Genomic DNA, 12825 nt, shown 5'->3' on the forward strand with positions numbered 1-12825 from the left:
CGGGAGGCGGGTGGGTGCGTGCGCTGGGCGCTCCGGGTCCCGGGGAGCAGGCGTAGGGGTGCACCCCGCTCTGTGGCCTCTCCGGAAACCTGTGTCCCCGCAGCCTTCAGCTGGAGTCTGTGTCCCCTTTTTTCTTTTCTTTCTATCTTTTATGCCAGCTCTTTGGATTTAGGGTTTCCTCCCTTCTCTATCCAGAGAGGCGGAGCCACTGCTCCCCTGGGCTGGGACTTGATCCTGCACGTCCTTCTCTCCCTTAAATCACACCATTCCCAGCGCTGGAAGGGACAACGCGGTGCCGGTGGAGCAGGGAGAGGTTCCGCCTTGGGGGAAGCTGGTTCTGGTTCTGCGCCGGGTCCCTCTCCGTCCCCTCCGCAGCCTGGGATTTGCTAGCGGTCGCGACACCCCGAGTGAAGCCTCTAGGGGGAGGAAAGAGAGAGCTCTGGGGCAGGACGGGATGTGGGGAACTTTCACACGGGACCATTATCCCCTCACAGAGATGAACTCTCCTTTTTTGAGCCGTGGAGGTGAGGATCCAGTGTAGTGGACGCGAATACAGGGCTTGGAGGTGATCTCTGCACGTGGAGATGATGGTCCTTAGAGCTTTACTCCCACTCCTGGGACCGCCACAGCCCCCAAAGCTGTGAGACTTGGGAATCAGGGCTGAGAACCCGACCAGGCTGTTCTGGGGAGAAGATGGGGTTCCATTCCTAAGGCCAAACGCATTGTAAAGACAAACTGGAGAAACTAGGTTGGTAGTGCCAGAAATACTCTGTGCCCTTAGGTGCGTTTTCTAATTCTCTACCATTCTTCTACCCGTTTTTTTAAAAAGAAATATTTATTTTATTATTATTATTGTTGTTTTGTTATTATTTTTTAATTTGACCAGAGAGAGGCAGGGAAGAGAGAGAGAGCGAGCAAGCGAGCTACCGGGTCTGAGACTTGAACCACGGTTTTTCACCCTCAAAATTTTCCTCACCTTTACTCACTGCTTCCACAGCTCTAAGCTGCCTTCTTATCAGCTTTCCTTGAGCCCTACACCTTTTTGCTATGGTAGAGACTACTCTCTGATTGGGCATGAGGAAATTCCTCCATTACAGACTTTCTGATGACTAAACTCCCACAGAGCTTCATTTCTTCGGCTTAAGTTGATACAAATATTGAACTAAATTTGATCAACCCTGTACACTTTGATATGAATAAGTTTAACCAGCCCCTTTCCAGAAGGTAAGCTTTGAAAGAGGGAAGGATGGAGAGATATGAAGGTCATTCAGTCCCTGAGGAGATCTGAAGAAACGTTAGAAGAGGGAAAACTGTCATGAAAAAGGGGACAAAGATTCACCCCACGGTTTTAAAAAAAGAAGTTGGAAAAAAATTAAATGTCCAACATGAAAGAAATGGTGTGCTAGTCCATGTCCCATGCAGAAATACATTATGCAGCCCATATAAAGGAATTGTATGACTTTTTACTATCATGGCATAGCACCTTAGGCCATTATGAGTTAAAAAAAGAGATCAAGATTGTATATACCATTTAATCGCATGTATGTATAAATATATAAAACAAAACCATGTGCTTAGAAAAAAGATTAGAAGGAAATATGCCAAAAGGTGAACAATGGTCATTTTTGGGTGATAACACTGTATATGAATCTTTTCACTCTCTGCATTTCCAGAGTGTCTGCTACAAGCATACCCATACTCATTATGGCTGCAGGCAGGGCTGTATTTACAAAACAAACAGGTACCGAAGGGAGAAAGAAGTAGAAGGATCTATGGGGAATGCTGCATATATCACAACTTTTTCAAAGAAGATTTATTTACTCTCTCTCTTTTTTTTTTTTTTTTGGAGAGAGTTTTGCTATAGGGCTCATGTGCTCGCCAGAGAGACAGAGACAGAAAGTGAGAAATCGCTTCCCCAGGGAAGATGGTCATTCTGCAATCCCTTCTCCTCCATTCTCCTCTCTGGATTTGGGCATGTATACACACACGCCTGGTGTGAGTTTAAGCTGTTGGGTCCAGGACTCGAACCATGGTCCACTATGTGAGAGTCCAGTGATGTAAACATTACGCCATCTGCTGGCCTCAATATTTTAAGAAAATCTTGTATTTATTATTATTATTTAATTTGGCCAGACACAGAGAGAGAAAGAGAGAGACAGAGAGAGAGAGAAAGCAAGAAAGCAAATTGCCCAGTCTGGGACTTAAACTGTGGTTGGCCATGTTGAAGTCTAGTGCTTTAACCACCATGCCACCTGCTGGCCCCACATGATAACCTTTTTTTTTTATTGTAATGAGAATTACACTGGGTTCTGGGGGTAAGGTATTTAGGTTTAAATCCCAGCACCCCACTTACCATTGGGTGACCTTGAGCAAGTTGCTTAACTTTTTGTGTCTTAGTTTGTTCATCTAATTAATAATGTTTACCTCATGAAGGTATTGTAAGAATTTAATGTGATAGTGTGTGTGAAAGGCTTAGAACAGTGGCTGGCACAAGTACCATCACTAATTTTACTTGGAGTTAACCTGAACAGGAATTTTCTCAGAAGTTTCTCTTCTTGTGGGCTGCCTCGAAAACACTCTGATTCACTTTAGGCCCAAAATAATCCTTGCATATTGATCAGTAGTAATTGACTTTTATGAGTACAAGAGACTAGGTTGGCTTGAGGCCTGGTGGTTAAAGTAGCCAGATCCCACATGGCTGACTACATGGTTCAATCCTCTGACTGGCTGCTTGATAAACATGCTGGGCACATGTATGAGAGAATGGAGAGATGGAAGAGAAGGGATTGAAGTGTGGCCATTCCCCATGGGGAATGCTTTCTTCTCTCCTTCTTTCTCTGTCTCTGGTGAGCACATGCATCCTCTAGCACACACACAGAAAGAGTACAAGAGGCCTTATGTCACCCATTGCACTTGTACTCCTAAAGCTCATATAGTGCATACTTGTTTCATGCTCATTTAAATTATCCAGATTTAAAATAGTGCAGTATAAAAGATTAATGAAGTCTCAATATACACATACATTTTGAAATAATACAAATCTTCCAGACTAAAAACAAAGTCAAGAATTTGAAAAGTTCAAAGCTGAGAGCCAAGTATATAATAAACTGTTTATGCTATTGCTACATTACAGTTCTACTTTAGCTGATAACAAAAAATGAATAATCAAGCATTTATGAAGCACTTATATGCCAGCCACTATTCTGAGCACTTCACAGATATGAATTTATTTGGTGGGGCCAGTAGGTGGTGTGGTGATTAAGGTGATGGACTCCTGCATGGCCGACCATGGTTTGAATCCCAGACCTAGAGGCTTAAAATGCACACCAGGTGTCTGTGCATGTGTGTCCAAAATCCTGAGAGGAGAATGGAGAAGGGATTGTGGTGTGGCCATCCCCCCTGGGGGGTGATTTCTCACTTTCTTTCTCTGTCTCTCTGGGAACACATGAGCTCTAAAGCAAAAATCTAACAACAACAACAAAAACAAACAAACAATTTATTCAGTCCTCTCAGTAACTCAGGGAAGTGAGGACTATTGCTATCTCATGGGAAAAATCAAATGAGATACTATTTCTTATCATTATCATTTTACAACTGGGGAAACTGAGGCACAAAGAAGCCCTTGTGAAGCAACTCGTCTAAGGTCCCTCGGTTAGGAAGAACTGGAGTGAGGGTTGACTTAGGTGGTCTGGCTCTAGAATTTGTGCATTTAACCAACACCTTCTATATAAGGAAAAAATACACAATTATTATGGGAAAATTACTCTTGAGGTACATTTTTAACTTTACACAAAGTCTCTGAGAGTCCCTCCCTGCATATCCAGGAGTCACCATGGTATCTTAATGTCTTCAATGAGTTCAAGTAAACACTGCATACATTTAAAATTTTATTTAATTTTATTATTACTATTTTTAAATTTGACCAAAGAGAAACTGAGAAAGAGAACAAGGGAAAGCAAGAAAGCAAGCTGCCAGGTCCAGGACCCGAATCGCGGTTGGCCATGTAGAAGTCCGATGCCACAACCACCATGCTGCCTACTGGCCCCAACACTGCATATGCATTTTAGGGGGCAGTGGTTGGTTGAACTGAGTTCTCTGTTCATTAGCTATTGGACCTAATTCTATGAGATTTTTCTGCCTACAATGAAAAATAGTAGATGAAACATCATTCTTGGAAGAGAGGGGGTTGGAGACCCCTACTGTTTAACTTTTCTTCTTTTTTACTTTCTTAGCCCATGATAGTCATGGACACAGATGATCTCAAATTGGACAAGAGTTAAGAGGCATTTCTCTCATAAGCTTTACTCAAGGGGACCTCGACCACTCAGTACCTGAAAAGAAAGGTCGCTTTCCTGGAATAAGACTTTAAAGTCAAGTAGGAAACATGGTTAGAATTTCTTTCCTTACAATAAACATTAACATCTACCTTTCTGTTAAATCCCTCAAATTCCTTCATCCAAAACCGTTGGCTATTTCTTTTTTAAATCATTTACATCTTGCTAGTGTACTTTTTCTTTTAAAAAAATCTTTTAAAAAAACATTTAAGTAGCTCTGGCATTTCCTTTATTGTTATTGTTCCCTCTCCACTGCCCTGTCACCCCCCACCCCCCCCAATCCATTGACTCATGGACTTTCCTGTTAGTTATTAAAGAAAGGAGACTTTGAATTTGCCTCGCAAGGTTAGACCAGCAGGTGACAGCCTGGCCTTATATATTAATTAGGATATAAATGCTAAAGGCATTCAGAAACAGTGAGTAAGGCCTCAGCTTCTGAGCATCTCCAGAAATAGTTTGTGGGTTGTATTCTACCATCGTAAAACATACACGGGTGGTTGCTTTGTCCTCATGCTGTGGATTGGAGAAGTCACAGGGTCCCAGAGTCTCCTTCAACTTCTCAGCTATGCAGACTGTCATGTGGTTGGTGAGAAGGAGGCTGTCAGCACATCCAGGTGCCCTCTTTAACAATCTCCTCTTCACCTTCCAATCTGAATCTGGATCTAATTTATCTTGGAAATATAAATCAAAGAGGAAATGGACTGTAATTCATTAAACCTTCATAACAGTTCTCCAAGAAATATTCTACAGAGATGATTTGGCTAAAAGCAACTTATCTATTACTTACATGTCCTTGAACTTTTGGCTTCAACAGAACTTTGCCCCATGGAAGGAGTAAAGGGGAGAGAAGAAATTATGGTTCTGCTTTCTCTCTCCAAGCTTTGTCCAGGGAGCAGGAAATAAAGAGGGTGGCAGCTCTGGCCTAGCCTCCTCATTTGTGAGGCTGCCTTCCAAGCTGCCCCTTACCAGCCTGAGTGCAGCTAGATCAGTGCAAACGAAACAGGGCAGTGTGGGCAAGTGGAAAGAAGCTCTGAGATTTCATTTCCCACTCTCAGTTCCTGGTGGCTAGGGGGCTGAGTTGAAAGTCATAGGAGGGTTGTAGTAGGACAAGATTACCTTCTTAGAATCTGGGGGAAACCCAAATGAACTGGCCAGATGCAGAGACTCAAATATTATCACTGCTCGTAGCAGAGGTGGGGCTAAGGCTATAGGGTGGGTGTGCTTGCTGGAGAGAGAGAGAGAGACAGAGAGACAGAAAGCAAGAAATCACCCGCCCCCCACCCCCACCACCACCACAAGAGGGACAGCCATGCTGCAATCCCTTCTCCTCCATTCTCCTCTCAGGATTTTGGGCACGCACTTCACACATGCCCAGAATGAATTTAAACCACTGGGTCTGGGACTCGAACATAGCCAGTTATGTGGGAGTCCAGCAATGTAACCCTTACTCCATCTGCTGGTCCCACATTTAGTTAATTTTTTAAAAAAGTCTCTTATTTTACCCTCATCTCATTTGTTAAAGGGACTCGATCCTTTGTCCTACAGAACTCCCCACATTCTGGATTTGCTTGATTGCTTCTTCATACTGGTAATTAATTTCTCTAACTCCAAACATTCCTATCACCTAGGAGATCTAGCGGTTTGGTGTTTGGCAAGGCCGAGATTGAACCGTGATCCTTCTGTCAGCCTGTTTCGTCCTTGATAAATTCACCATGAACCTTTCACATATATTTTTAACATCACATATGGGTTTCATGTCTTGTTTTGATGATGATAGTTTAAGGCCATTTTACTTAATTTATTCTAACTCGATCATTCTTCCTGAATATAGTTGCCAGTCAACTGGTTACCCTGTGTTGTAGGCCATTCAGTTGTTAATAACAGAAAATACCTGAAACTTGGTGACTTGTAAGAGTAGAGGATTATTTAGCTCAGGGTTTGGAGATCCGAAGTCCAGGGGCTGTATCCGACGGCGTCTCTGGGGTATTACGTGGTGAAAGGGCAGATGTGCTGTCTCTCTCCTTGTAAACCCACCAGGAGTCAATCATGGGGACCTACCCAGGTGACCTTAATCCTAATCTCCTCCCAGAGGCATCACCTTTCAACATCATAGTCAGATTAAAATTTCATCTTCTTAGTCCTGTCACAACCAAATCTCAACACACGAATTTTGAGGCAGCACATTCAAATGATAACATTTTGAAATGGATTTTATACAGAAAAGGCAGGATAAATGCCTAATTCTTTTCCTTTACTGTTTTTTCTCAATAATAAATTAGTGTACTAGCATCTTCCAGTGATGATGGATGAGATTTTTAAAAACACTCTTATTTATTTATTTATTTGGTTGTGATTTTCAAGTCACCCAGTCCAGGACTCACACCGTGTTCAACCATATGGGAATCCAGCACCTTAACCACCGTGCCACCTACCGGCCTCTGTTTGTTTTTCAAGTATTATTATGAACACATGGATTTATATGTTTCAGTAAGTTACAGTCATGATCCATTCCCATGCTCAGTTATCTCACATTTGGCCAATGGGAACCTCTTCAGTCTGGCTTCTGGGTCCCTTTGACATCACCAGATGTCTTCAGAAGTATCTCTGTTTTCTGGCACAACAGTGTTCCAAGACCATCTTGTATGATTATTGCCCAGATACTGAAATCAACCATTTCTCCAGAGGGTTCAGGTTCCTTTTTTTGTTTTTGGAGAGGTCTTTGCTATAGGGCACGTGCGCTCACCAGGCAGACAGAGACAGAGAGACAGAAAGTGAGAAATCATCCCCCAGGGGGGATGGCCACGCTGCAATCCCTTCTCCATTCTCCTCTCAGGATCTTGGGCATGCATGCACACACGCCTGGCGTGAGTTTTAAGCCACCAGGTCCGGGATGTGAACCGCGGTCGACTACGTGGGAGTCCAGCGACATAGCCATTACGCTAACTGCTGGTCCCAGGTTCCTTTTCATGGAAAGTTGGAATTAGAAACTGGGACCACCAGATGGTGGTTACGTCATTGGATTCTCACATCATTAACCTCAGTTCAAGTCCGGGACCTGGAGGCTTTAAATTCACACTGGGCGCATGTGTGTGTGCCCAAAATTCTGAGAGGAGAATAAAGGAGAAGGACGAGTGTGCCCATCCCCCCTGAGGGATGATTTCTTGCTTGTCTCTATCTCTCTGGCAAGCGTATGCACCTTATAGGAAAAATCTTTATCAAAAAATAAAGAAAAGAAAAGAAACTATAATCTTGGCAATGGATGGAGGCTCTTTGCTACGAGTGCATCATAGTCTCTTGGCCTTTTCAGTGGACAAGATTTGGAAATATGTATTTTATACTAAAAGACAAATAATAAACTCATATTGTTATTTCTAATTTAAACATTTTTTAAAGATTTTTTTTGCCATAGGGCACAGTGAGCACTGGAGAGAGAAAGACAGAGAGAGGAAAAGTGAGAAATCACCTCCGGAGATTTGGGGAGTGGGGATAGATATGCCACAATCCATTCTACTCTGTTCTCCTCTCAAGATTTTGGGCAAGCATGCACACGTGCCTGGGATGATTTTCAAGCCACTGGATCCAGGACTTGAATTGTGGCTGCCATGCGGGAGCCTGGCATCTTAACCACCATACCACCTGCTGACCCCCAATGCAATTTTAAAAAATTGTGGGACAGTAGGTGGCATGGTGGTTGAAGTGCTGGATCCCACATGTTTGACTCTAAGGTCTGAGTCATGGACCTGGGACCATGGAAAAAATCACGCTGGGCTCTTGTGTGTGGATGCCCACAATCTCGAGAGGAGGATGGAGAAGGGATTACAATATGACTGTCCCCCAAGGGAGTGATTTCTTTCTTTTTCTTTGGTGAATGCACACACCCTATGATAAAGATCTAAAAAATAAAAATTTGTGGTGTATTATGAAAAATGAATTTAAGCATGTCAGTCATTTCTTATTTGTGGTATAATACGAAAAATGAATTTAAGCATGTCAGTCATTTCTAAGCATACAGGTGTATGCACATTCAGATTGTTCTATAATCTTCACCAATATCCATCTCCAGAACCGCTTCATCTTCCCAGACTGAAGCCCTATACCCATTAATCACTAGCTCTCTGTCCCTGACTCACCCCTCACTCTGCTCCAGCCCTCAACAATTACCATTCTACTTTCTCTATGAATATTTGTCCTTTCATGATTAGATTGTTTCATTTGCGTTATATCCTAAAGGTTCATCCATGTTGATGCACGTCAATTTCCTTCCCTTTTAAGAAAATAACATTCTACTGTATGATAGACCACGTTTTTTTAATCCATTATCTATAGATGGACACTTTTATCCTACTATTTTGGTACTGCAAGTCATGATGCTGTGAACTTAGATCCACAAATTTCTGTTCAAGTCCCTTATTTAAATTCTTCTGGGTATATGCCCAGGAGTATAATTACTGGAGCAGCTGGTAATTTTATGTTTACCTTTTTGAGGACTTGCTATATTGTTTTCCACAGTGGTTGTCCTATTTTACATTTTCACCAATAATACAGGAGGTTCTAATTTCTGGACTGGCCTATGGCATGGTGGTTAAGGTGGCTGGATCCCACATGGCTGATGGTGCAGTTTGTGACTTGGACATGGTGGCTTGAAAAACATGCTAAGAGAATGATGTGTGCCCAAATCTCTAAAGGAATGAGAAATGGAGGAGAAAGGATTATGGCATGACCAGCCTTAATGGGGGGGCGTTTTCTCACATTCCTTCTCTTGTTCTCTGCTTCTCTCTGGTGAGAGCATGCATCCTCTGGCAAAAATGAAAAAACAAACAAACAAAAAAGAATGTGCTAATTTCTCCACATCCTCACTGATATTTTTTGGTTGTTAAGATTTAATTTATTTATTTATTGGAGAGGTTTTCGCTATAGGGCGCGTGCGCTGACCAGACAGACAGAGAGAGACGGAGAGACAGAAAGTGAGAAACCGCCCCCGGGCGGGATGGCCATGCCGCAATCCCTTCTCCTCCATTCTCCTCTCGGGATCTTGGGCACGCACGCACATGCGCCCAGCGTGAGTTTTAAGCCACCGGGTCGGGACGCAAACCGCAGTTGACTACGTGGGAGTCCAGCGACATAGCCATTAAGCTAACTGCTGGTTCCAAGATTTTATTTTATTTTAAAAAGAACAATCATTCAGGTGGGGGATGAGCTAATTTAAATGTCAGATTGCAGGGTTTTGACTGAACTTGTTTTATTTTTATTTTTTTTCTTTCCTTTGAAAATCTTGTTTCTTAAAGATGTTAGTTTTAGTTTTTCTTTCCTAATTCTATGATATATATTTAATAGTTCATAACAAAAAACAAGAACAATATTACTTCTAATAATAAGACCACTGAATGCAGCTTAAGATTTCTTTGTGATTATTTTAGCCCTAGAACATACACTACTAGGGAGATACAATTAGTAGGTCTGAAGTGAGTTGAAGTAAATTTTTTCTTTGGTGGTTGTTTCCTCAGTTTGCTATACATTTATGACCATATTTTTCCATTTGTTTTCAATTTTGGAAATTAAAAAAAATTCTTTCTTTCTTTAATTAAAGGGAACAAAAAGAGAAAGAGAGATAAATGTACCCTGAATAGGGTCTCATGCCACAATCCCTCTCCCCACCAAACCTTTCAGTCAGTCAGGACCACGGACACATGCATATGCTCCCTGTGTAGACAGGTCAACTTGGAAACCAAATCCCAATCTTCCATATGGTTTCCAGCATTGCAGAGTGTTGTGTTAACATTGTGCCATTGCAGGTGGGCCTGGAAATTGGTTTTAAAATTTTTAAAAGCTTTAAATTATATAAAACATTTACATGGTTCAGTCAAACCATGAGGCAGCAAAATCAGGATCCTCACTTTAATCTCCCTCCTGCTCTTCTTTTACTTTCTCCTACTAAAGCTAATGATTAATTAACTATCTACTAATATTTGGTTTACCCTTTTGTTTTTATTTTTAGAAAGCAAAATATCTATATTCATATTTCCCTCCTTTTTATTATATAAGAGGGCATTTTATAAGCCCAGATCTTTACTTCACTTTTTCATTTGGCAATATATCCTAGTGCTTATTCACTATCATAATACAGAAATCTTTCTCATTCCCTTTTCTACTTAATACTCCTCTGCATGTATATTATTATAAAGCAAATATCCTCATTCCTCTGCATTGATGCAGAGCTACAATGTGTGGATGTATGCACAGTTTATTTAAGAAGCTCCTTAGTGATAGACATTTGGTTTGTTTCCTATATTTTGTATATAATAGTACCAGGAATAGCATCAACTTCACTCAGTAGTACCTTGACAAATGTTCACCAACAAGCTCTGTGGAAAAAAACAAAACCTGAACCAAAAACAACCCTAATGCATAACCTTTGCTAAATTCCATGATTAAATACTCCCACCATGTCCAGTTTCAAATTACCAATGTGAAGTTGCTGAATATGGAGTTAGAAAGAGATGAACAATAGCACACCATTATGGAGTACTTCTACCACACTGTTAAAACAGATGCAAATACTTCAAGGGCATAGAAACAATAAAAGGCAGTAAATATAACTATGAAGTAGTGAGCACTGAGTATTTATCACTTTTGTTTTAAATATTGGGTCATTGGGAAATTCATGACACCTTTCTTTCTTTCTTTCTTTCTTTCTTTCTTTCTTTCTTTCTTTCTTTCTTTCTTTTTCTTTTTCTTTTCTTTTCTTTTCTTTTTTCTTTTTTTGTGTGTTTTTTTGGAGAGCTTTTTGCTATAGGGCGTGTGTGCTTGCCAGAAAGACAGAGAGAGATGGAGAGACAGAAAGTGAGAAATCATCCCCCGGGGGGATGGCCACGCCACAATCCTGTCTCCTCCATTCTCCTCTCGGGATCTTGGGCATGCATGCACACGCGCCCAGCGTGAGATTAAGCCACTGGGTCCAGGACTAGAATTTAACCACTGGGTCCTGGACTAGAACCATGGTCGACTATATGGGAGTCCAGAGACATAGCCATTACGCTAACTGCTGGTTCCAGTCATGACACATCTTTGCATAGAAAAACACATCATGACTTTCCTGATAACCTAATATAACTTAGTTTTTATGTTTATATAATTTTATTTTTTAAAATAGAAGTGTTTAAGGGACCAGCAGTTAGTGTAATGGCCATGTTGCTGAACTCCTATGTAGTCAACTATGGTTTGAGTCCCAGACCTGGTGGCTCAAACTCATGTCGGGTGCATGTGTGTGCATGCCCAAGATCCTGAGAGGAGAATGGAGGAGAAGGGGTTGCAGCATGGCCATCCCCCATGGGGGGTGATTTCTTGCTTTCTATCTCTCTGTCTCTGTGATTTTGGCAAGCACACGATGCACCCTATAGCAAAAACCTCTCAAAAAAAAAAAGTGTTTAAGAACTAGCTCACAGATTTTCCTGAAGACTTAACAATTGGTTGTAAATTCAAGCCAACACTGAATCCACACCTTTTAATATCTGAGTAAGACATTCTTCAATCACCTAAATTAGCACTAGGATAATCTGCATACTAAAGTATGTATAAGGGTCTCTTTTTCTCTCTCTCATTTTTAATTTGCCAGAAAGCATGTGAGTTCACCAGAGAGAGACAGAGAGAGGGAGGAGAAGGAGAGAGTACCCCAATGGGATGTGGTCATGCCACAATCCCGTAGCCTCCATTTCTCTTTTCTTTTGGGATTTTTGGCATGCATGCACACATGACTGGTGCGTTTTTCAAAGCCGTAGCAGCCAGGATTCAAAGTGTGTGGTCAGTCATGTGAAATCCAATTCTATTAAACACTAGGCCACACGACTAGCCTGTTTTTCTCTTAAGAAGTTCAAAGGTAGGTAGCCTGGAATCTGTGGGGAGGTTCCATGGCCATCAGTGTTCCAGGCTCTTTCTTCCTCACTGCTCTACCACCTTGGTGAGCAGCCTCATAGTCCAAAGTGGCTGATGGAGTGCCAGGCATCATGTCCACATACTAGCGAGCAAAATGGGAGAAATAGGGAAAGGCAAACTGGTTGTACCACTCAAGTGGGTCTGTTATCTTTTCTGCTCCTGGAGCCCTCACATAACACTTCTCCTTATGGTTTGCCAGACAGAGTACCTGGTCACAAATAGCTCTAAGTGTGGCTGTAAAATGCAGTCAACTGTGCAAATTGCTGCTCCAAGTAAAGTCAGGGTGTGTGTTTGTTTTAACTTAGTAAGAAACAGAAAATGAATATTGGCTAGACAACTAGCACACAATGTCCCTCTGTTTTAATTAAATCTTTCAAACCTACCCCCTCTAAAAAGCTGCCTCAGACTATATCCTCTTTTCTAAACAACAGGTTTTATTTTCCAGTGATCATTTTCCACACACCATCACACATATTCTTTTTATTTATTTATTTTTTGAGAGGTTTTTGCTATAGGGCGCATGCGCTCACCAGACAGACAGAGACAGAGAGACAGAAAACGA

General features: G+C 41.7%; 1 protein-coding gene across 1 annotated transcript in view; it reads right to left on the reverse strand.

Moving 5' to 3' along the window:
• Positions 1 to 12825, reverse strand: part of SLC1A1 (solute carrier family 1 member 1) — a 122422-nt gene that overhangs the window by 99177 nt on the left and 10420 nt on the right. The window contains exons 3-7 of the mRNA XM_014589345.1: positions 12285 to 12345; positions 4824 to 5005; positions 3593 to 3723; positions 2425 to 2523; positions 263 to 707 (exon numbers count right to left, since the gene is read on the reverse strand). Coding sequence (XP_014444831.1) covers positions 263 to 707; positions 2425 to 2523; positions 3593 to 3723; positions 4824 to 5005; positions 12285 to 12345 — 918 coding nt within the window. The remainder of the gene's footprint in view (positions 1 to 262; positions 708 to 2424; positions 2524 to 3592; positions 3724 to 4823; positions 5006 to 12284; positions 12346 to 12825) is intronic.

The sequence above is a fragment of the Tupaia chinensis genome, unplaced genomic scaffold, assembly GCF_000334495.1.
Source record: "Tupaia chinensis unplaced genomic scaffold, TupChi_1.0 Scaffold000354_1, whole genome shotgun sequence".
Classification (NCBI taxonomy): domain Eukaryota; kingdom Metazoa; phylum Chordata; class Mammalia; order Scandentia; family Tupaiidae; genus Tupaia; species Tupaia belangeri.